This window comes from Channa argus, chromosome 19 (assembly GCF_033026475.1).
Source record: "Channa argus isolate prfri chromosome 19, Channa argus male v1.0, whole genome shotgun sequence".
Lineage (NCBI taxonomy): Eukaryota > Metazoa > Chordata > Actinopteri > Anabantiformes > Channidae > Channa > Channa argus.
Window position 1 is genome coordinate 16,461,706 of NC_090215.1, and position 25,609 is coordinate 16,487,314.

At 39.8% G+C, this 25,609-nt stretch overlaps 1 protein-coding gene across 10 annotated transcripts in view; it reads left to right on the plus strand.

Moving 5' to 3' along the window:
• abi1a (abl-interactor 1a) overlaps positions 1-25,609 on the plus strand; it is a 40,932-nt gene that overhangs the window by 2,537 nt on the left and 12,786 nt on the right. For 6 of the 10 annotated variants that reach the window (XM_067485842.1, XM_067485843.1, XM_067485849.1 and 3 more), the window contains exons 2-5: positions 9,057-9,224; positions 21,378-21,554; positions 24,815-24,829; positions 25,442-25,545. In XM_067485842.1, the coding sequence (XP_067341943.1) occupies positions 9,057-9,224; positions 21,378-21,554; positions 24,815-24,829; positions 25,442-25,545 (464 nt within the window). The remainder of the gene's footprint in view (positions 1-9,056; positions 9,225-21,377; positions 21,555-24,814; positions 24,830-25,441; positions 25,546-25,609) is intronic. The other 4 variants (XM_067485841.1, XM_067485848.1, XM_067485851.1 and 1 more) reach the window with 1 other exon arrangement.

The window sequence follows — 25,609 nt, forward strand, 5'->3', positions numbered from 1 at the left end:
TTTAGACCAGTTTTTGTAGAAAAAAGTTGTTATATGGCTGCTTGTGTTTGAACAAACTATTTAAAATGTTGTTAGGAAAAGCCTAGGGCACAATAAAGGCACAACTTTTTCTTTATTTTTATACATCCCTAGTTCTGAAAACTAAGACTGTTACTACTCTAATGCTCTTTTTTTTTTTTTTGGGCATCACATTAATTTGGCAGACACTTCTGTGCAAAGTGGCTGAGAATAGGTGCAGTCAAACTAAAAAGGACAACAGCTACACAGATGCCATCAAAAAGTACAAGTGCATTCCTGTCAAACAGACCACTAAAAGCATGTGGAAAGAGCTCGAGTAGCTTTTATGTTTCTTTTAATAAAAAGTGGAAGGAGTGCTGGTATTTGGTGTCAAAGAGAAGTCTAAATATGTGGGATCAGTGTCTGTAAATCTCACCACAGTGTTAGCAAAGTGCAAAAAATTAAGCATTTTATAAATAGAAAAAGCTTTAAAAATATAACCACATTAAATGACTGCGGGACTTAATTTCCGTAGAGAAAGGCGATGATGAGCTAGTATACAGAAAATGATGTAAGTGTAACTTTAATTTTACTATGACGTGTTCTGTTTCACGTACGACCGCGGCTTGTTTTTTTTTTTTTAGCAGGGCAACTTGTTCAAAGCGCTGACATGAGAAAAAAAAAGAAAGATTTTAAGCTTTTCAGCACACGTTGTGAGCTCTGTGTGAAGTGAGTGTCAGACTAACAGTTGCACTTTTCATAAGCCCCCACTGTCTGCTGTAGATACTCCCCCTCTCTCTTGCTGCACGCTCACACACACAAAACTGTTGCTTCCCAGCTGAACCACGCACACGTCAACATGCCTGAGCTTGAATCAGCTCGTCCTCTCAGCACTCCTCCTTCACATTTCCATCCCCTCTTTCCTCTCTCTCTCCCTGTTCTTGTCATGGAGGCTTTGCTGTTGTGGGTGTTCGGTGTGGACTGTGGTGCAGCGCACCAGGCTGAAGCAAATCATGAAAGCTTTTTTTCACCGTCACATCACTACCCTAGTTTCTCAACTTTATATGTTTGTCGGAGTGAAGGTTTTGGACTCTGTGGGAGGGGGGGTACATGACACACTGACAACTCAGAGTTATGTTTCCTGTTTGCCCTGCTGATGATCGGCTCCCTGGAAATACCTTTTCTCTGTGTGGCAGGAAGTTACTTAATAATGGAGCCAGAAGCTGCTTTTCACATTAAGACTCCTACACAGATAATATCCTGGAGTTTCGTCTTTTAATACTTTCCTGTATATTATAGCTAAAAGTAGTTGCAGAAAATTAGCTTTGCTGATTGATGTAAATTGTATTGTATGCAGTACAACTGTACTGCATTGGACAGAGACCAGCTTTTGTTATTTAATGTAGCTCATTTAGGGAGGACAAAATAATAAAAGCGCTTGTCTGTTTAACACAACAACATTCAACATTGCCGCTCCTGAGTGTTTATTGCGCTTATGGTTTTTTTTTCTCTCTTTTTATGCAAGTCAGCATCCTGCTTAACCTCTGCGACATGCCCACATTTGCACTGTGGGCCATCTGGTCGCCATGGCAGGCCAAACTGTAGACTTTAGAATAGTCTTCTTTGCTTTCAGATCCCTAAATTTAGAGCTCAGTGATGAGTTAGTTCATTGTTTTGTTGGCTGACATATCAGTTAGTATTGATTGAAATTTGATCCAGTGATTTTGCCTTGATTGAAGCAAAAATGCCAACTGTTCTTTCAGTCGAGGTTCTGAGATGTGAGGATTTGCTGCTGATGGTTAGGAAGAAAAGTCCACACTTTTTTTTTTGTTTTATTTTTTTTACAGGGCCTGAGAAGTGTCAATGCATATGTCAAAACATCTGTATGAAGCTGATTAATTCAGTTGGGTTGGAAGAATACAAACAATTTGGAAGCAAAGATGTGAGCTTGCCGTGCCCCTCTGGCCCATTGTAATGTAGGTGGCAGGTTATGAATGTGTCGAAGAAAGTGGGGGAAAAGTCTTTTAATTTGAATGTACTTACTTTGAATGATGGCTGAACAAAAGTAGCAATTGGAGGATGTCACTGTGGTGCTCTTTACAGCTATTGTTTCTGAACTAGAAAATGTAAAACTATATTGGTGCAACAAGGTTGTTGTATGGCATTAAACATTAAATAACACTTAAAGGATTGAAGTTTGTACTCTATATGTAGTGCTGTGCAGCACAATCAAAATGGTAATAATTCATGTTTCTGTGTAATTTCACACATGCACTATACAACAATACATTTCTTGATTGCACTGTTATAATCTGGAATTCAATGAGGAAGGGCGGCCAAAAAATAACGTTTTTCAAAACATCTCAAATAAAAGTCCAGCCACAAAGTGGCAGTCAACAGCAGCAGGGAATGGGGAACTGAAAGTGAGATGTGGCAAACCGGGAGGTCATAAGCTGGCTCAGATCAGTGTTGCAAGTTCAGGGCATGTGACCTTTCTGCTGAGCCAGCATAATGCCCACTTATATATTTGTGATTTATATAGAAGAGTCCAGACTGCTCCTAAATAGTGAGCGGCATCACCTGGCATATCATCCAAGACGGGGGTCATGGCTGTCGATTAAGATGTTGACACAAATGTCTTCATTTTTTCGTGGTTATATGACCTTTGACCACCTGTCACTCCTCCCCCTCAGCTGACTGGACTTGGTTTCGTTTAGACTGATCAGACACAGTCTGGGGGAAACGTAGGAGTTTCAGAAACTTGAGTGCACAGTGACATCATTGTATCAGGCTAAAACTCTGTCATTGTAGTTGGGATCATGCACAGTTATGCGTGAGCCTTTTGTTCATACTATACTTTCTGTTTAGAAAGACACCTTCCTTGTTGTCATCACCCAGCACCACTGAAATCATCTGAAAAATGGATACATTTTTATGTTCTTATTTGTCACTTAAGTACGCACTTCTAAGCCACAGATCTGCGACTTTATACCTGGAAGAACCAATTATCAAGTCACTTGAAGAGGTTTAATGAGTTTCTTCCTCGTGCAAACTTTCTTTGTCCCCTTGTGTCTGTGAATTTTTAATTGCTTGCTGGCAGTTCTTCAAGGTCAGGTAGACCTTATGGCCTTTCAGTCAGCCTCCATCTGGCTTGCTGGAGGTGGAGGAATTATGGATTCACAAATCGTACGGCTGATTTTTTTTTTTTTTTTTTTTTTTTTTTTTAAGAGCCAAGAGTTTGCTCAAGAAAGGTTTGAAGTTGTTTTGTCTGCAGGTTTTCTTTATTCGTCACACGTACCAGTGTCACTCTCACTACCTTGTCTCCTCTGGTGGTTTCTCTCTGTTTCTAATTTCAAGGTTTTCCTCCACAATGTTGTATTCTAGGAGGAATGAGGTTTGTCTTTTAGGATCGACAGACTTCGGTCTCCCTAGCATCCCCTCCCCTCCCAAATGTCAACGGCACATTTTACATCAAAAATTTGAAATGTACCAGTACTAATTAGTAGTCATTAGTATTAATTAGTGCAACTTTCAAACAAAGTGTACTAGCAGTCCTATTATTTGTCAACAAGAAATGTCTCATATCTGTGCTATTATTACTTTTATTTCACTTTTATTATTATTATTATTAATAATATTAATATTTTGGGACCATCTGTGGTGTAGAAACTCTTGGAATTAACATTAACTCACAAAAGAAGCAGAGCTTTTCTTCAGTATTTCAAACAATTGTATTTAAGAGAAATCATCTAAAAAGTTACCAATGACCAGTTTCATGTAGTGATGCCTGATTAAATTTATAGCATTTATTTCATTTTTCTTATTGAATATCTTTATTTTAATATTTTCTTATATATCCTATTGTTTTTTTTAAATGATGCAACTTGTGGCATTGTTAAAGCCAAGGCTCCACCTTCAGTATTGCATTGCTGCATTCTCTTTCACGTCAGTATTGGGTTTAACCTTCCATTAGTTCTGTAATATACCACTGTGATATGTTGCAGGAGGAGCTAAAACGTCATGAAACAGCTTAGGTAATGCTCTGCTAGATCCCAAACACGTCTTCCTTGTAATAATCATGGGCTCTACCTTCAGTCAGTCAGGCAGCCGCATCAATACAACAAGCCCCAGAGCACCAGCTGTGAGCTGCCTCCTGGCTCACTTATCTCACCCTGTCCAGTCTGCAGTAATCAGCGCTCGATACATCACACAGGGCAAAGTGCCATGTGAGCCCTACGACCTTCCACTTGGAATTACAGTGCTCTCATCCTGCACTTGGCTTTTCAGCTTTGGCCGTACGTGTCACTCCTGTTGAGGTGTATTTGGAGACTTTTCTGCTTAGGAGGAACTTTTTTTATCTTACCTGTCTATTTTGCAGAAAATAAAAATAAACCCTTGGCAGTTCAATTACAGTATGTTTGTTTTTTGTTTTCCCTCTGAGCACGTCCCTGATACTTGTGGTCTGTAACTCCTAAGCCGCACTTGAATGTTTGAAGATGCATGACATTTTGCTGAATTCCAAACATCCCTCCTCAGGCAAGTGGAAGCACATTAAGTCAAATGTGCTTGTCAGCTGAGGCAGCTGATCGCACAACTTTTTCTGTTGTTTTCCCCGTCGAATGTTCACACGTGTTTGAGCATTCGCTGCAATGCTTTTCATTTTGATCCTTGTGAAATCATTGTCATGTTCAGGGTTGATTCAGTGAGTTACTGTGCGTCTGTTCCCTTCATCCTCTCTTAGTCATGTCATACATACAGTTTCATTTTGGCCGTGTTCTGCCTCTGCTCAGGCTTTTGGGTGGAGGCACAGTTACACCTTGTCAGACCCTTGAAAAGTTTCTAACCGTAAAGAAACTCAGGACTAAGGCTGTCGCTTTAGAAAAAGAAACAAAAGTCCAAATTAATTTTACCTGGTGTTTGGACTACTTCAAACACTATCCATATGCTGTATAAAGAATTCATAACCCCTACCCATGTCGTACAACTGGGCTCCTCAAGCGCAAAAGGCAGTGATGAGGCTCGGTTATAACGTTGCTCCGGTGCCTCAATTTTGTGACAAGCTCAGGTTTGTTGTCATAGTGTTAGACAGCACTTCTTACAAAGTCACCAAATTAGTCCTGCATTTCAAGAGTGTCCACAAGGAAAGCTACTTCAAAATGGCTGTTGCACTTACACATGTACATTTTGAAAATAATTTTTACAATTAAGTGAATGTTCGAATCTTACTCGCATTTAAATATACTTTTCTTCTGCCTCAGTGCAGCCACCATAGCCCAGCTGTAATGTAATGAACCACCTGATTTTAAAAAACCAAAACAAAAAAAAAAAACAACCCTGTGGCAGCTGTTGGCCGTTATCTTGCCAGACTGGAAGGGTGGCTGAGTGGGATCAGTTCATTGCCTCAGCGCTTCAGTAACTTCCAGGAAACACTTCTATTCTTGTGGCTACCACTCCCTTATTGTTCCCACCTTCAGCTTAATACTTACCTACAGCATTTGCAGCCAATCATTTGCCTTGTTCGGATTGCGTTTAATTTGTCCGGGGCTGTTTATGTTCTATACAAGTAATATTTTGATCATTTAGTTTTCCTGGGCTTCCAGCTACAAGTGTATTGTTAGTACCCAGACTGTGCATTCCTCTGTATTCCCTTTTTAAACCCAGCTGAGGTGTTGACAGGCTGTCTACTACTGCCTGGATATTTTGTAGTCTCTTTCACTATGTCATTGCACTGCTCAGAAATATGAGATAAAATGCCCCAGGAGCGCTAAAGCTCCCCATTCTCTGAAAGTCTTGCTCTGGTGTAGCACTGTATACTCAGCTCTCTGGTGCTGTTATTTACCTTTTGTACTGGGTGCACTTTGTTGCTTTTACAGCAAAAAGTACTCCACACTGTTTTCTCTCATTTTTTTTTTTTTTTTTAAACCTCTACCACACTCCTGCTGTTTCCTGGTTAAAATCCAATGTTGTGACAAGTATAGATTCTTGGGTATTTGAACAACAAATCTAGTTAGTTTGAGGATTTGTGGATGGCCGGCCTCTGATGTGTGCTAGAATCCCAGTGGCAATGCAATCAAGTGATACATCTGTCCTCCTAATGCCCACTGCTGACCTCACATCACAGATCCCTGGCAGTTTTCACGCTTTGGGTCAGTTTATACAAGAGGGGGGAAAATATGCAAGATGATGAATTCACCATTCAGCTTTTTTTCCGACGTATTCACTGCCTTATGAATCATTTATCTCTTTCAATGTTTATTAAACATAAAATTGCTGCTCCAGTAATTGTGCCAAATTGAGCTCTGGATTTGAAAGGGACTTAATCTATCTCAAGTTTAAATATTTAGTTTCATGTAAACCGGGAAAAGAAGACATAACCACAATGAGCCCCAGCGCTTTTCAATCGGCGTATCAGCTTTCTCTGCAAATTAATCCGTTACTGGAGATAGTCAGGGAAAATGAAATCGCTGCAAAACTGTGTTAGAGGGGTTGGCTTTTAATAGTGCTCTAATTTTAACACCAGTTTAGAGACGTTCTAACTTGAAGCTAATTGTTGTACTGTTACAATATTGATTGATAACTGCAAGTTATTTTTACTTTGTAAAGCAAATAATAAATAAAGCAAATAGCATTATGTTTATTATCTTCACATACAGTATTAGAGTTGAGCATTTGTGTTTTAGCTGTTTGTCTCTGCACTTTACAGCTGCAAGACAGTGACATAAAAAGTGAAAATATTAAAATGTAAGTGTCAGTTCTATAAAGTTGAAGGTCTCCTAATAAACAAATCTTTTAAAAGTGTGGTAAACATTTCAGCGCGAGAAGCAGATACATAATTCTGTAACCTATCATGACTTGCACACCAAATGTGCTGGATTCTCTATCCCTCACAATGCAACTTGAGTGTCTTTCACTACACTCTATCTGGGAAAAAAAAAAAAAAAAAAAAAAAATATATATATATATAAATATAAATAAAAACACATTTTATAAACGTAGCAGCTTCTAACCAAGGTTTTCATTTGAGCCATCAAGCTGGCACTAAACTAACTGTTTTACCACCATTGGGGTTATTTTTTTAGAAACGGAATGTAAACTGTTCACAGGTTGTTTGATAAGTAAACTCTGCTTAATGGTACAAATCTGTGAAATGACCTTTTTAACTCTGAAGTTTATTAATATAGTTGCTATTTGAGTTGTACCAAATATTTTTGTGCAACTTTAAATGGATTGAATGTCATAGCTTGACATCAACAAAGGCCATCTCTAAATTGCATCTTGTTATGTAGGCCAGCAGTTCTGCTCAGACAAGCGTATGTTGCTCTATAATCTATTTTCTCATGTTGCTATACTGCAAAAACTGTATCCTCCTGCAATTTACAAATTGCCATCATGGATATAATGCATGTTTTGTTTTTGTTGCTTCATGCATTTTGCTGCAGCTGTTACTCCATCTCCCACACTGCATATTGCAGCGTTAGTAGTAGGTGTCTCCATGTGCACATGAATGACTGTGTGTGCTTTCAACAGATTCCTCTAAGCCCTCTGGAGGAATCTCTTCTCCTCCCTGAATCTGTTATCGCACAACACATCTGCTGCTCTGATTCCCACTGAAAGAAGCGCCACTAATGCCGTCACCTCCTCACCCGGCTGAAGCTAACTAGCACGGTAGCTCTCTAGGTCAGGAGCTCTGGGCCATATGGGATCAGGGAATCCGTAATGAGACATGCAATTACTGTTAATGTCATTTTGTTCATCTGGTTTTTGGCAAAATGCTCCTTTTTAAAAAATAAAAATAAAAAATCATTACTACTATGTTTATCAAAGCCCAGCGTCCCCCCTTGAGGCTGTTTTCTCTGGGCTTTATGAATGAGCAGTGTGTGTGTGAGAGCCCACAGAGATCAAACATGATGGATCCGCTTGGAGTTCAACTCCATGCTTCACCCTGTCTCCTGTGAGGTGTCTCCAAATAACTTGTCGTTACCACACATTGTCCAGTGCTCCCGGTCTTGTATCTCCCAGGTTGCTTGAGTGGTATCTAAATAAGGACACAACAGGCTCAGTTGGTAAGTCAGTCTTCCACGGACCACAGGGTCAGTGGTTCAATCCCCACTCCTGGCTATATGTCAGTGTCTGTGGGCAAGACACTGAACCCCTAACAGCCCGTTCCCCTCCCCAGCTGTGGATTGTAGGACCAAGCTCGGTAGAAATTGGGGAGGGTTGTGTTAGGAAGGGCATCCGGCGTAAACCCCCCCCCAAAATCAGTGTTGTCAACCTTAATTTTGATTCTCAAAGCATTCTTAGATGAATTGATGAAGCTCACGATTGAAGATGGAGACAGCTTGATTCAGTGCATTAGCTTAACACCAAGACTTGGACAGCCTACTAACATTAGCCAGCAGCTAGCTAATGCATTAAAGCAATGACTGGCTGCCTCCAGTGCTAATGGGATCTTTGACATTGACAGAAACTCACAGCGTTCTCAGACTCTACTTTCCCAATAAACATTTGAAGGGTAATACACTTATTTCTCTGCTTATTATATTCCAAACACTGAATTTTTTGCTAGCATTTGGCAAAACACACAGATTCCTTTTGTTGCTAGATTAGTTAGCTGTTACCATTTATATGAAAGAAGATTAAATGCTACAAAATATAAACCTATGTCTCTCTTCCATTTGTCAATCTTCCATTGACCATGTCACAAGCAAAGAGATACGTTCTTAGTTAAAAGACATAAATTTAGCATTGTATTGCACAATCTATTTAGCTGCTGTTTTTGCGATCTGAAATGTAGTCAGCAGTATAAACTCTCAATATCCAATATGGTGGCTGCAGGATGCGTTACATCATCTATAATCCCTCCAGAGAGAGGGTGGTATCAGGGGAATCAGAGTTTAGGGATGGTGGATATCTTGGCTACTTTGTTGGCCTAAATCCACCACAACCCTGACCTGCATACACAGCTGGAAGATGGATGTGAATGTTGTGTGATATTAACTGTAACTGGGCTCCTCTTTCATCTTTTTCACTTCCCCTCTCTAATCCATTTTTGTGCACAGGCCCAGGACAAAAGGAAAGCTCTGGAGGAGACCAAAGCCTACACCACCCAGTCCCTGGCCAGCGTGGCCTATCAGATCAATGCCTTAGCCAACAATGTACTGCAGCTGCTGGACATCCAGGCCTCGCAGCTGCGGCGCATGGAGTCCTCCATCAACCACATCTCCCAGGTCAGAAATATGCACAGCTACACACCACAGACCATACAGCTGTGAAGAATGGTGCCCCACATTTCCCTCTTGTCACTTTCACACTGACTTGGTTATTTTCAAACACAGTACACAGTCTTCTGTAGTATCCATGGTTCCCTTTATTGCTTTATCAGTCTTGTGCAAGTGTCTGACTGGCTATGTGTTTGGCGCAGTGACTGGTTGTCTGTTTGTCTTTCTATTATACTCCTGTCTTCTTGCAAGGTGCACAATGGGTTGTAAAAATATTTATCAGTCTAACATTAATCATTTAATTTGCAATCATTAGTCTGCTAAACAAATTACTGAGCAGTCCCAATGCACACATGTAATATCTTATAAATGCTCACCACAATATACAATACAGTATAAGGTAGTACTGTGTATACATTTTGCAAACTTTTTAGAGTTTCTTTTATTACAGTTGTATTTATATTTGTATGTAATTGTACGTATATTACACTAATAATATAAAGTTTCACATGTGGTGGAGGATTTTATCTATATGACCAAGCCCTGTAGGTCAGTCCTATAACCTAAAAATGTAGCAAAATAAATCAGAGTTGTCCTCTTTCCTAACCTTCTCCTCTCCGTGGCATGAAGCTTCTGCCATGTGCAGGTAAATCCAGCCGCTCATCCAATGAAAGCATTAAGAGCTCAGACAAATCAAACAAAGATCTCCACCCATGTCGCATCTTTAAATTAGAACTGGGAGGCATTCACCAAACCTGGAACAAAAATGATGCACATTTATCTGGATCCAGAACGCATAAAATAAATCGTAAGAGGAGTTTGGTTTTGCCGTCATAACCGAATATTTTATATTTGAGTGATATAAGTATCGTTTTAATTATATTTTTTGTGCCAGACATTTTTTGAGGATATTCTGAAGGTCAGATTTTCAGTCTTAACGGGAAGGCTTATGAGACTTCAGGGGCTTCAAAAAGTAAGAGGGTGGAAGAGAGGAAAGGCAACAGAAGATGGATGATGTCAAGCAAAGAAAGGCGAGAGAGAGACCAAAAAAGGCATATTTACACTTCTTCAGGTTTTCAGTCAATATCCTGACAAACAGCATTAAGACGATGCTGAGGGCACCGTGACACTGCCTGTTTCGGTTTCCATGACAACCCTCTGGGCCACTTTGGAAAAGCATATGAAAGACGGTTGGAAATGGTGATTCAAATCAGCAAATAAAGCCACTTCTGTGAAGTAAAAAGTGGACTTTGGCCTTAGCTTAGGTTGTTTTGACTTCGGTCTCATTGCAAGTGTATAGTATATGCATACTAAACCTTTTTATGTTTGATTAGTGTAGCCATGTCTCCAAGATGATCTAGATGGAGTCACATTAGATCAACTGATGGTCGACATAGAAATGCTTACCCTCTGTTTTGATTTGAAGATATGCAGTAAAGCCTAGCTAAGCTGAAACAAACTTCAGACTCATCTTCTTCCAGCTGATAATCATCACTGTGGCTACAGGAACATCACGCTGCTCCTTGGATCATTATCTTTTCTAATTAGCATAACTTGTCTCTGAGATTTGTGAATGATTTAGCAGATTTCACCTCTTCAAAACATTGAAGTACCGAATGCCTTACATCCTTTTCATTCAACTGCTTTATCTTTACAGTGTTTCCCTTCTTCGCTTATCATAATAAAGCGTATGTCTGTTTAAATAATAAAGAAGCAGGGCTGTCAGCGTTGCAGAGTGTGAGTGTGTTTTATTGTTCTCCACTGTCCTGCTCAAAGGTGGATCATAATAATGTTGCCTTTGCTGCTCATGGATATGAGATTAGCGTTGGCCCTCTAGGCTGGTGTTGCATTCTGCTGAGTGGGTGATGGAGAGAAAAGCTTGTGCATCAATTTGTTTTTAATGGGAGAAAAGAAAGTACATTTCCTCAGGTGCCAGCCACTGCATGGTGATATATCCTTAGCATGAATGAAGACAAGGCCTGTACATAATCAACCCTATTCCATGCTCTTCCCGTTGATGGAAGTTTTTCAGTTTCTTATCTTAGGCCCCAAGCCATCCATGTCTGAAGCTGGAGGTCCCTCAGGATGTGGCTCTCTTACGTTAATGGGTCAGCCAGTCTGTGGTGAGACGTTACCTGGTGTCAGGCCACTAGTCTGCCCATGTTTACATGGGGCTTGCTCTGGTCAGGGTGTGTCCGCATTTTTGGCATTTTTCCGACGGGAGCTGATGCTTCTTTCTCAGTTGGATGCTAAGAAAATGCCATATCTCGTCTTCCTCCGGTAACTTTACTGGTTACATATTGCCAAATGTAACCAGTTCCAACAAGTGAATTTCTTCCTATTCAGATGTATTGACAGAGATGGACCAAGCATCAAAGTACTAGTTGCGACAAAGTCCAACTGTTGTGTCGCCTCACTTGGTCTTTGTGTGGTCCAGAAATGTGGCAATTGAACACATCTCAAACACAAACATCCTATGGAAAATGTTTATATACAACATTGACATAGCATTTTCATGCCTTTTTCACTCGCCACAGAAAGTTTACAGCTACTTCTAATCAAGAATGTTATGATTAAGTTTTAATTGGCACTGGAGGCGTTTGCATCCCTTGATCTCTTCTCATGCACTGATTCACAAAGTTGAATGGCCAATCAGAGTGTCTCTTACTGATGGGACTGGTGCCGATTTAACATGCAGATGGGGTTTGACTAATGCCAGTGGTGTCAACAACATTTGCCAAAGGCCAGCTGTCTCTGTGTCTTGTAGCCTGGTCCTAAAGCACCTAAAATGTTTCATTTCACCTCTATGCCAGTAGGAATTGTTCAAATTCTAGATTTTTTAATTAGGCTACCACACATTGAAATCTGTTTTTGTGTTTTTAAGTATGTAACATCGTAACCTGAATTGTTTGTTGATATCCAGTAGATGTGTTGCTTCTGTATTACTTACCAGCAAAACATGCTTGCGTTTCTCTGTGCACTAATCTGTGTGTAGTTAAAGATGCACGTGTGTGTGTGTGTGTGTGTGTGTGTGTGTGTGCGTGCGTGTGCGTGTGCCTTCCTCCCTGCTGTCATTGCCATTCACAATCCGTGGTCTCTCTGCAGTGCTTTAGGCGAAGGGGTTGATGGGAAAGTAGAGGAGCTTGCAGGGCTTCCACCTTGTGCTGCATGTGAAGTGGCTGCTAAGAGGCAGTGAACAGGGAGCGCTTTGTCTGTCAGATGGGAGAAAATGATAGAGAACCACTCTATAATAGGCCGAATCTGGAGTGAAGAGAGAAGGAAATGGTTTGTGGATGACATGCACAGCTTAAGTTATTTCTGCATCTTCTGTGTTCTTTTATAATTTGTATTATCTTGACACAGATCTGAAGTGTTGTGAAGTGGCTTTTTATTATTTGTTGTCATTGTACATTGTCATGTAGTAGCTGCCTCTTATTATTTACAACTAACTAAATTATATATAGATAGATATAGTTATATCTATCTAGCTATCTATCATAAGAGGCAGCTACTACATGACAATCTACAATGACAACAATTCGTAAACCAATTATTAATTATTAGTTTGCCTTAGACTTTTTCTGAAATGTATAAAACTCATAAATGAAAACCTTCAGATGAAGATAAAGAACAAATGTCTGGACTTTTTTAACACTAAAGAGTATTTCAGTATTTTCAGCTCGCAACTGGCATTTCATGTACAATCACAACTGTTCAAATTATAGTAATACTTTCGTTTTTAGTGCCACGATTCACGGCTACGTACAGTATAACTGTATGACATGATATATTCTTACCAGTTAACATAAAACCTATATGAACAAAAACAAAGGTCGGGTCATTGCTAAAGAATCTAGCATGAAGCCTTATGATCTAAAATTAGGCAGTGATAAATTCTCAGTCGTCATCACATGCTGAGCTAAAAAGGAACTGATTTGGCGTTTTGCATCCTTATGGCCTGGGCCTTTTCTACTGCAGCCCTTCCAGAAATTCCCCTCACTTCTTTGTAAATTCTTTTAATTTTAACAAGGGGAGTTTCAGTTTTGTTCCATATTTGTCCGGTGATAGCATGTCATTCAGGGAGGAATTATTGACTCAGTTGTGGGCAACAACAGCAACAACAGTGGGAAACCTTAAGTGGCTGCATTTGACAATACATTTATCAGAAAAATGTTTCAGGAATAAAATGAAAATGTGAACCATTTATCAGAAAATTGGCCTTTCTTTGTTAATGTATCCAATGTGAACGTGTTTACCTAGAATATGGCTATCTGAAGGATGCATTTACATATGTGATTACTAAAAAACAATTCGCAGCTCAGTGAAACCGTGGCCAGGCCAGAATGATCATAAACGAGCCGTGTGCTGTTTGAACCCAGTGACCATAGTGATGGAGCTACACAACAACAGGCTAAAACCAGCTGACACACACTCATCTACTGTACACTCCCAGTAGGTGCTTGAGTGTTGCACAATATTCTTATTTGATCGCATGTGATGGCTCAGCCCTTGTGTTCAAAGAAGAATTTTCAGTATGAGTTTGTGATCGGAGCCTGACACACACTTGATTGTTTTGGGTGTTTCTCACCTGAGTCCTGATTCCTCTGATGTGCACTCGGCTGCATGTGTGTGATAAGAGAGAGGTTGTGTCTGTGTGCTGCAGCGATGGCTTCTTCCTCCTCTCGAGGAAGAATGGCACTGAGCCAAACAGGAAGCCTTATAGCTGTGTTTGTGTGTGTGTGTGTGTGTGTGTGTGTGTGTGTGTGTGTGTGTGTGTGTGTGTTCCTTGTGTTTCCTGCTGATCCCACTGCATGCCTGGGTATTTTGGTCCTTCTCCTGCTTCTCCCAGTGCTCTCTCCCACTGCCTGGCTGTGAAATGCAAAGTTTTTTTTTTTTTACTGTTGGTAACATAGAGGGGGAGAGAGATCTTAGTAGTTGTGAGTCTTCTTGAAGGGTTTTTGCAAGATCACTCAACTTTGACAATGACTCATTATCAAGGTTTCTGTGGAACTATTAACATTATGTTTAGAAAGATCTGAGTGCATTAAGAATACACTGTAGTTTGCAGAGTTTATTAACTGATTTGTTGAACAACAAGAATTTCCAAAAAGCTATTTTATTACTACATTGATTGTTATTTACAAATTACAGCTTTCAGCTCCTCCATATTGTCACATACTGAATCCCTTAGAGTTTATAATTGTAATTTAGCAATAATTAGTAGTAATATGATAACTTGGTCTCTGGGATCTTGTGGCATTTTCCCCTTTTTATTGTAGTTTGTCTTTACTTTTTATGTTTACTTTATAGATTTGATTTTTAGCTTATTACCCAAAATAACAGTTGACACATTAACAGATAATAAAGCAGAACCAATGGGTGGGGTCCTTGTTTATTTTTACTGTCTCTGTGGCTTGACTGTAGCATTAGGAAATAATAAACGTCTTTATTGGCCTAGTATTTTTCTAGATACAAGGAATTTCATGGACTTACACAATGTTTCCATTATTTGCTGTAAGGATCCAGCTATTGGTAGAAAGAAGCAAAAATATCACAATCACAACCATCTTGCGATGTCGGCCTCATATCTTCAGAGTAACTGATAAATTAAAACTTTAAAATGTCACAAATGGTGATGATGTAGAAATGCCCTTCGCCAGCAGTAAAGGTGATGACCGGAGTGACTTGTATGGTCGAACAAACAAAAGCAGCTCACACGCGAAGCTGAAATCGTCAGTGTCATAAATACATTATTTCCATATAATATCAACACAGATGAACTGTCAAATTCCATCTATTAATCTCTATTTGAATAATCATCCAATCGGTTCTGCCGCCCTGTCTACATCTGTGTGGCTGTGTACACTTGTTCATCATCCTGCATGAACAGAAGTTGAGTGAGAGATGATAGGAAATGACTAGTGACTGATGTTGTTCAGTTAATCATCAGCTCCTCTTCTTCACAGCTACTTCCTCTCTCCCCTCTCCTTCCTTCTTCCCACTGCAGGGGATGATTACCATTACCAGTGCATTCTTTCCCACTTAACAACCTTCTCCAATTACATCTAATCATTACACCTCTGTTCTGCAGTTCCTCTCTGGGTAAGAGTAATGCAGGCAGTTTAGTTATTGACAGCTCTGTATAAACACTGCTGATTAGGAAATACTTTTTTCCAAACACAGAATGTGTAGCTCAGATTTGCCTTTGGTTTTTTGCTATCTCCATTGTGTCAGAATGCTGGCTTTTGCCTAAGTAAGATTGGCACAAGCCAGCCAAGGTGTTTCCATATGTGCTGTGTTGGCAAACAAACTGTCGACCTTGGCTTGCTGTCCTGACTCTCTCTTATGTTTTTTTTTTTTTTTTTTTTTCTTTCTCTGTTGGGAGAGTGGGAGTACTAATCTCTCCAAGGTTTCACACTGGTCCAGTCCTTACAATGTCTGCACTAACAGGTTGTTCGATTTAGCAGAGGAGTCTAGTTTTCGAGGGATGTTTAACAAAAAGCTGCCAAACTGAAATCTCATTTTGGCTCTGAATGCAGATGGAAGCTCTGACATGCTTGGTTCCATATTAACAGTCCCATTGCAGGGCCTTTGGACAGGTCTTTGACTCCACAGATGAAGGTTTTCAGATGTTCTGGCTGTTATCATGCAGAGAAACAGTCCAGACAAACAGGCATTTCCTTTGCTTCAACAGCCTTTTTGGCTAAGCGCAGCTGGTGAGCGCTGGATTGCTGTCGTTCTGAAGATGAGGTCAGACACAGAACAAGATGCTGAGAGGCTCAAGAAACAGGCATAGAAAAGATTTAATGCTGGGAATTGTATGAAGCTTGTCGATACTGTTGCAAACAGAATAAAGACCTTTGTTGTTTTGAGGAGCATAACATTCAAAGAGCCCCTGGGCACCATGCTGACTTTGCGTACCATGTACATACTCAAGATGCCATCCCGTGCACGGTTGGTGCAGTAGTATCAAAGGATCTCGACAGCAGCTTCAAATCACCACAACCATTGTCGATTTCTTTGCCGTGATCTCAACTTTAACCCCCTCTAGCATCTTCGTGTCCGCTTCGGTTATACTGCAGATGTTCATGATGAAGAAATTACCTTTCCAAACAGGGATGATTAGGCCCAAGTCTGCCCCATAGTAAAAAAAACTTTTTAAACCTTCCAGGAACACACAAATTACACAAGGAAATATGAGAAAAGTGACAGCTATGACATAGCTGCTGTCTTCATGCATGCGCTCGTAAATAGCATGTATAGTGGAGCACATTTTAACACCATCATAAAATAACTGCTGAGGCACATTCAGCTTCACTAATTCTTAAAAATACTCTCAGGGGTGAAAGTGTAAGTGTGAATTGAGGCTTTGCTGAGAGAGAGCATTCATTCTCTGCAAACCTTTTCCCCTGAAAATAGTTATAAGAACAGTCTTCACCTGTTAGCTGCTCCAACCGCTGTGATAAATGAACCCACAGTAAGCTTGAAACTGATGTTTGAATGAGTTTAACAGACATGTCCTCATAGTTATTATCCCCTCATAATCCCACAGAACAAGGATTTCCAATTCCTGGACTGCTTTAAAGACAAGCTTATCGTAGCTTTCAGCCAGGAGTGGCCTTTAATAAGAACCTTAGCCACATCTTACTTCACAGTCATGTAATTGTGGTTTATGATATTACATGCCAGTAAAAATGGTTCATGCCCTTATGTTCTTGGATAGTATGCAATGAGAACAGTGTACTTCTAAAATGTGTGTGGAATCTTAGAGGACAAATATAAAGATGTCTTATGTCTTTGCTTCAACAGCTTTATAATTATCTACAGACAAAATATACCATTGACTAATGGCACGTTTGTTTGGCATGTCTAGCCACACGTGCATGCAGACACAACTGCAATGTATGTAGGGCGTGTTTGTCTAGTAGTAGGCTTTTCCTATCTTGTGTGTAAATGCCTTACTATGTCTACAGTAGATTCTGTGCAGCTTTTTTGTGTTTGTGCATAGTTGGCATTTTATTGAGCATATCATCCTGCGGCAAGCTGCCAAATAGCTGAAAAGGCTGTTTTCTACTCTCTTGAACATGCACTAAAGCCTACATATAATTTATTCTCTCTCTTCTTACATCAAAATCCGAAAGAAGTATGTTTGTCTGGTGGAAAGTACTTAAAACACCACTCCTGACCCAATGATTAGTTGCACAGTTGCACTGAGAAATGTAGCTGTTGTTGACACATGTTCTCAATGTGGGGCATATTTCCCACAACACTCCTAACCCCACCTGGCTTTCCTCCTATGTCTGAGCAGAGTAAATCGGTATGAGGGAGAGAGGCTAGGTCAAAGATGTGTCAGAAATGAAAGCAAAGCACCTGCATGGATAAGTCAAACAAGGTCAGACAGAACAAACAGAGAACAATACACAGTAGAGGGAGAGCCACTGTCAACACCTGAGGCGATACAAAATTTATATACGACTAAAGATTTGTTATAATCATGACATGAGAACTTTTTACAAAGAAAGGCTGTTTGATGGTTATAAACGTGTCATTTCATTTCAAAGTATTTTCTACAGTGATTCTGCAGTTAACACTTCTAAATCAAATGATTTAAACTAACTAACACTAGAGACTAGCTTTCTTTATTCTGTGTGTCTGACTCTAATGCGAGGTGATCGAACTTATCTTAAGCTGCAGCTACAGGTCTGTTACACTGTCAATGCTGGTGGTTTCAGTCATATTGAAAGCGCTGCATGGCCATTGGAACGAAAGAAATGTTTAATCTACTGAGTTTTGCAAGCTAGTGTTAAATGTATTTTTGTATTAAATTTATATGCAAAACTCTAGGCATAAATAACAGAATCTTTGGCCGCCCACACAAACAACCATAGAGCTAAAGATAGTTAGAACAGAAATATATGACAGTAAGTCATCATCAAGTCTCCTCTACATGTTCTGTTCAGTAGATCACCTTAACTGAAATGTCTGACAGGTTGGACAACATTTTATCTTGCACTTGATAAAAATCATTAGGCATTGACAATAACAAAGTTAATAACAAGGAATAACATGAATGTGGTGCCCTCCAAATTATGTGGAATCACCTTCTTCGCCTTGGCAATTCAGACAAATACCTGATAGAAACCTGTGTTTGGAGCTACGGAGTCACTCTGTCCACTCTGATTGTTACAGAGTGATATTTCTTACCTCAAATAGACAATCTTTGGCTGGAGACAGCGGTATCATGTTGAAGCCTGTTTACGACCAATGTGCAGAATGAACACACACCAACAACAGTATGTTTCATTTGTTCTGTCATCAATTTAAATCATGGAATTAATGTCGGCGACGGATGACCTGAGGAGTTTTTTTGAAGTGTGCTTTAAAATATATTTTCAAGTATGTTTCCAAGTATAGCCTTAACCAAAATGGCAAAACAAAATCACAAATATTTTGGCACTTGTTGCTACTAACAACACAGCAGGAATCCCATCGTGGCAACCACTGCACTGACTCACTTAAATCCCAAAATGGGATAAATCTTTTTCAGTCCAAAATGATCTCTGGAGGTTTTTTTTTTTTTTTTTTTTCCCCTGTCTGGCAAAATCTTGTGAATGACGATGATTGTGTTGGCAGCAGTTGTGCGGATGACCTAGATTCTTAAACTAGTCATATACTGTCGGTGGGTGAATTAGAGCCATAGAGAAGAGTCAAAACTAAAAGGAAGCTGAAGATAATAGAGGCAAAGAATTAAAGGAAAGCACAAACAAGGGAAGATGTCAAGAGAAGGGGAGGGAGGGCCTTAAATCCGAAAGCCTGCAGCTGATGGAGAAGCCAAATACCAGAGCCCAAACTGTTCAGTGTCCTGGGAAAATAGCCACAGGCTTCAAACATATGAGTGACAGTGGTTGAGAACACATGTGAATCAGCTACCTTTCAGTTTGGCAAGATGTATTCAGAGTTCAGTCTCTTTACACTCTACAAATGGGCCATTGAGATCAAGTAAACACCTTTAGTGCCAATGTGGTTAGAGTTCCCTACCGGGTTAATTGAAAGGACCAAGACAGACGGGCCTTTTTTAAACTTGCATTTTTGTTGGATTCTTTTAAACTTTAAGACATTGGTCAGTGCATTAGCAAAGCGCTCTCGACAGGGTTCAACTTCTCGCTGAGTAAAAGTGTGCTAATGAAGGTGGCTTTGAATTGACCCTTCTGTCAACACTTGGGTGAGACCAGCACAAGCTGCAGCAGCGAGGCTATTTTCATGGCACACAGAAAGGAAATGAATTCACACATTATGCAGCCTTCTCACTTCCTTCCCTTTTAGCAGCTGCAGTGATGTTGGTCCACACGGTGTTTTCTGATAAGAGCTTCAGCCAAGACCAGATGCTCTCCCAGTATAGTTACAATGCTACAGTAAAGTATTTAGTTGGAGTTTCTTTTGGTGATTTGTAGTTTAACTTTAAAAAAAAAAAACAGTGTTCATTACTTCATCATAGTAATTATTATAGTCAAAACAGAAATGATTTGGGGTGATTGTGAGCTGTATTGAGGTTAAAGCCAGTGCATGATTTAATTTTACGCCTTCTGTCTGGTTCCATCATATCCAATCACTGAATCCCATCTCTTCTCTGTGAAAGGACTGATTAGAGTTTGGCCTAGTTGTTTTCAGACAATTGTGATTTATCACTGTTTGAAATCTGGGCATTATCCCTGAGCTGTAGAATCAACCTACTAACTCAAATCCGGTCCTAGTGGAGCTCTGACACCCTGGAGTTTGAAGTGATGCTAAAATAGAATAATTGTACAGCGGTTGGTTCATCTCATTGTTAAGAACTTGTCACAGCAGCTCTGTTTTTACAAGAGCCTCTCATGTTCTGGCAGCTGGGGTTAAAAAGATGACTGGAGTAAACGCTCTGTCATCCTCCTTAATTCAAACAGACACAATATAGCATTGGGGAAGTGAATGTTTCCCTTTTTTTTTTGGGAGTTCTCTGTGGGAGCAATTAGGCATGAACAACTTTCCTTGTTAGGAAATTTTGATTTCTCTTTTTCCCATAATTTTGAATAATCCACTTTCTTATACCTTTCATGTTCTGCAAGAGTCTGCCTTGTGCGATTCTTCATAGATAATGGAGGTGTCAGGTATCAGGCCTATATCTCATTGATGCCATTGGTTTGATGTTGCCAACTGCAGTGTACTGGACAACCTGAAAACCAGAAGGTTGATGATTCCCAGAAATCCAGAATGGGTGATACGTAGAGACGCAGTTGTCTTTGCATAAAGACACCAAGCTCAGTATAGCTCAAGATCCATTTGGCATGAAAGGAATCCGGTCACTGATTCCTTCCACCCTGGGAGAGACCACTATTGGTCTGGTCTGGTTTGCCTTTTATCCCTTATAGGAAGGGCAGCTGGTCTTGGGCTACTGTTAGAGAAATGGAAGTGATAAAGTGGAGCAGTGGTTGGATTGGCAGTACTCTGTAGAACCAATACACTTTGATACTCCTGTCAAAGCAATGAACACTGTCACATTCTTGTGAGGTCATGTTTCATTTGTGCAGCAGCTATTTGTTAAATGTTTTTTTTTTTTTTTTTTTTTTGTTACTACTGGAATTTATGTATAGTTAACAACCCAAGAAAACAATCACCTCCTCTCTACTGCAAACAGCTCATTGAAAGACAGAAGTGAGAAAAGAACGGAATTCCAGGTGGAGAACCATGGATCGGCATTTGATTTGTTTTATTTGAGCTAATACTGATCCTCCAAAATATCCCAAACTGATCAAAACAATACTAATTTCTTTGAGCCTAATTCTTTAAGCTTAAAACATCTCTAATATTTCCGTTTTTTTTTTTTTTTTAACTTGAGGTTTTATTGAATTCTGTAGTTACGTCAGTATTTTGTGGCAATTTCATTCTAAAGATTTTTTTTTTTTAATGCTCAGAGGCACATGCTTTGGCCATTATGGTGTCCAGGACCTGGATTGTAGTACAATTGATTTTGTTAGTGTGCACTACTTGTTGTAAAAAGATTAAGGCCCCGGTGATGAAAAGCCACATAACTCAATCAGAGCTTCTTAAACTGTTGTATGACCAGTGCATTCAGTCCCATAGGTCCCTGTTGTACTCAGCAGCTTTGTTTTTCCACTGTGGCATTTACAGACAGTGGACATCCATAAAGAGAAGGTGGCCCGGCGGGAGATCGGGATCTTGACCACGAACAAGAACACGGCGAGGACGCATAAGATTATAGCGCCTGCCAACATGGAGCGGCCGGTCAGGTACATCCGAAAGCCCATTGACTACACTGTGCTGGATGATGTTGGCCATGGTGTTAAGGTAAGCTGACCTTAGTTTTCTCAACACTGCTTTTGTGTTTGGTTTTTGTTTTTGTGCTCTCAGCTTCAGATCAGCTGTCAGATTTCTCTACACTGAGTCCATTATTTAATCTCTGCTTTTGTCCTACTGCTTTCTTCCTCTACTACATCTAATTGTCTTTCATTTTCCCTCCTCTCTTTATTGCCAGAGGTATTGTAATCTCCCTCCTTCTGTCTTGCTCTCACTTTGACTCGTTTTCTGGCTCACACTCAATCTCCAGTGTTTTCTCTTTTGATCTTCAGAAAGCAACCCTTCTGACCCTACAGGGATATGTTGCAGCGTACGTTGGTGGGAATGAGTTGGGGATGGAAATGAACTAAAAACATGATTACATCATAGAGCTTTCAGAAAACGGCTCTATTCTTAGAATGATGTGAAAATGACGAACAGAAACATTTTAAGCAGTGTTGGCACTTAAGCCAAGACTGGTCACATAATCTTATTTCAAGTTTCTGTAAACCCTGCAAAGGAATGATATTATAATTGGATTTGTAGTTTATTTTCACATCAGTACCATCTGAAAGGCAGGAAGGAACCTCATTTTCACGCGATAAACTCCCTAGTCAAAACACTGATGGCCGAAATGTGACATTTGCCCTCCCTCTCTGCCATTAGTGCTCGCTTCAGAGGTCAGAGGATCAGCCTGACAGTGGTGGTAATGACATAATTTCCTGATGGCCGCAGGCATTTTTGCAATCTCCATCCACCCCCTTAAACCTCCTCTGCCCCATCAGTCTGTCAATCTATTGAAGCTGTCAGGCAGATTGGATTAGAGGCCTGCCATTACCGTCCCAGTAGTGTTACAGGCATTGATAAGGCAGGATAAAAACCCTGTGCCACTCTCAATTTACCACGAGTGGATTGCATTGCACTGCCATGGTGGAAGTGTGCGTTGCTAATATGGAGTGAAGTATTTTATTTCTGTATGCACAGGGACCAGCTTTTCAGTAATTATTATGAACATTATATACTTTAAAAGGAACAAAGACAATGTGGTTTTAAAGCAAGGGTTCAGCATTTTGAGAAGTTTGCTAAATTACTTTTTGTTAGATAGAATACCGCTCACACATTGTTGTGCCAAATATCAAGGTGATGGCAAGAGGTCATTATCTTAGCCTAACAGGAAGTATGGTAACGAAGGAGAAACAGCTGGCGTGATAGCTTTTAAAAAAAAACAAAAAAAAAACGTGTGTATACTTACTAAATGTTTTTATGCAGCATTTAGTTTAATAATATGATAATATAATATATAATAATACGCACACTGCAGCTCTCCTACATTAATCCCCTCCTCTGCTTGTAATCGCCCAACCAGCCAATCAATGTTCAACATCAATACACCATAATAATTCATATAGTATCCTCTGATGGCTGTTAGATTCCATTCTTGTAGACAATATCTATAGCTATGGTTTACTTATTGACCAGAATCGATACTTTAATGGGAGTTTAAATCATATCTACTGGCTCCATTTAACTGTGAAACTCGCTACCGGTGCATGTTAGTGTTTCCGTTTATGGCCTCACAGCAAAGTGTGCTAAAATGTAGGTGAAGGCGAAATTCATCTAGTAGATAATCAGATACTTTACAGCATTATACCAATATATAAATAATCCCTGGATTCTTTCAGCTGCCAGATCAGGGAGTTTCTGCATCTCAAGGCGTACTGATGGTGACATGGTGCTTTTTAGCATTATTATGAAAGATGAGATTTATTCCTCCAGTCAGCTGATGCCTAATGTAGTCAGAGGGGCTTTTAGGCATCCAGTGGTGATGATGTCAGCTGTTATTTAAGAAGTTAGAATGCACTCATTTGAAACCGTGTGCTGTGCCAGTGGAGTTTTGAATATCAACTTAAAGAGCGTGTTAAGGGTTTGTCAGGAATTTATGTTAACTACTTTTTATTATCTTTAACCTTTAGCAAAGCTGTGCTCACTGGTGACAATGTGGGGTTTAATATTGCAACTGTAGAAAATGCCTGGTTTACGTACAGTGTCAGTAATTTACTAAAGCTCTGATACTGTAAAATAGAGAGTGAAAAGTAAAAATTGTGTTTAAAAAGGTGCCTAATTTCCTGTGAGTCCTCAGTTTGGAAATCACGGAGCCTTCCACTAACAATAAAGCAATAAAATAAAATATAGATAGAGCTTTATGTACTAGTGGATATTTCTAAAAATGCTGAACAAATGTAGAACCAAAAACATTGTTTGGTTTCATAAGTATAAATATCCTAATCACATCTCTTAGGTGATTTTCTAGTAGCAAATCAGCTTCACAGGTTAGAAAACTTACACAAGGGCTTTTTCTCTTGGCTCCTGACCTCATCAAGTGTTTGTCTACTTTATATTGAACATTAAGCCAAAAGACTGACCCAGCTCTGTCACACTGCAGTGCTCTAGATTTTCACCCCTCGCTAAGCCCTTTTAGACTTGACAATGACCTTAATCTGGACCTGTCTGCCCACAATTTAACTTGAATGTTGCTAAAGCATTTCCATTAATGCTGAGATAGAGCATTGGCATCTCTATCATGACCTAGATTGGAAATGGATTCTCATCTAGCGCTGATAACTTTGAATGTGAAATCTACCTTTTCACATCTGCACTGAAGGCACAAAGGTTACTTTCACTGACCTTTAGCTATTTTGCTCTTGGTTTCATTGTCTCTCTGTGTCATGGCCTTGTGATGCTACAGTGCTTTCTGCAAAGGCCACCAGGGACTCTGCATTATAGATGAGCCACTTGACTCTGAAGTTGTCAAACTGCTGATCAACCCCACTGCTACACTGGCTCTGTATTCCCTTTGACATTAACCCACACAAGTACTGGGTGGCTTTTATTGCTACCAGGAATGTTTATAAAGTAGAATTATTCGGGGTTTCAAGCCAAAGGTAAAGTTCTCGATGACTGATGGTCTCAGATGCCTGTTTCAGTTCTGCACAATAGCTCTACTATCACATCCCATAGATTTCCTTCCAGTATATAGCACTGGGTGTGGTATGTTTGAGTAAGGAGAGCAACAGTTAGGATCCACTGTCTTTTCTTGACTTGCTGAAATGATTCCACATATAAATGCACTGAGGAATCGTTTCTCTCCTGCTTGCTTGTTATTTGACTTCCACTGATTCTTTTTGACATGGCCATTTTGATGTGACCTATATATGTCTCTCTCTCTCTCTCTCTCTCTCTTGTGTTTCTGTTTTTTCTTTACCCACACTAAGTGGCTAAAAGCAAAGGTAAGTCTGGTTTGTCACATGACCCATTTTGCTGTAATGTATGTCGCTAGATATAGCAAACCCCTACACATCTGACTATTGTTGTCATTTCCCATTAACCACCTTGTAGTCCTTTTAGTCAAGAACACATTTAATAAGGATCTGTAACACCCTCCTTGCCAATTTACCAGTTGTAGTCCTTAACTGTACATTACTTTATTGTGCAGTTATCTATAGATGCTCTGTTAAATCAAATATTTATAAGCTTCCCAGACAGTTTGTATGTTGTTATTCTGCACACGCCCTAATGCAACTTTCTAAATCCCAGTTCCTGTTAAAGCTTAAGTTATCTTGTAGTTGTTTGCTACTTTTGGACTCAAGTGTTGCAAGAAACCATGTCGAAACAACCCAGAGGTTTCTAACCTACAGTTATGTTATACACAAGTTTAGTTGATTTCACTTAACCATTCAAACATGTTCTCTCTTGAAAAGTTGTCATCTGGGCAGCATATAACATTTGATTTTTATCAAACGTATTGTAAACACCCACAGTCTCTCAAGTAATTTGTCTGTGCAGTCAACATCTTGAGTTTTTTTATGTGTATATATATATATATTTATTTCTGGCCACAGCAACATGGAAACAATCAGTCAATAAGAGGAGGAACACTATCGAGGACCAATCCGCCGACACAGAAACCGCCAAGCCCTCCCATGTCGGGGCGTGGCACGCTTGGGTAAGATTTCCATTTCAGCCACCATGAAAGGAAGACTAATCCTCTAATTATCAAACACAGAATG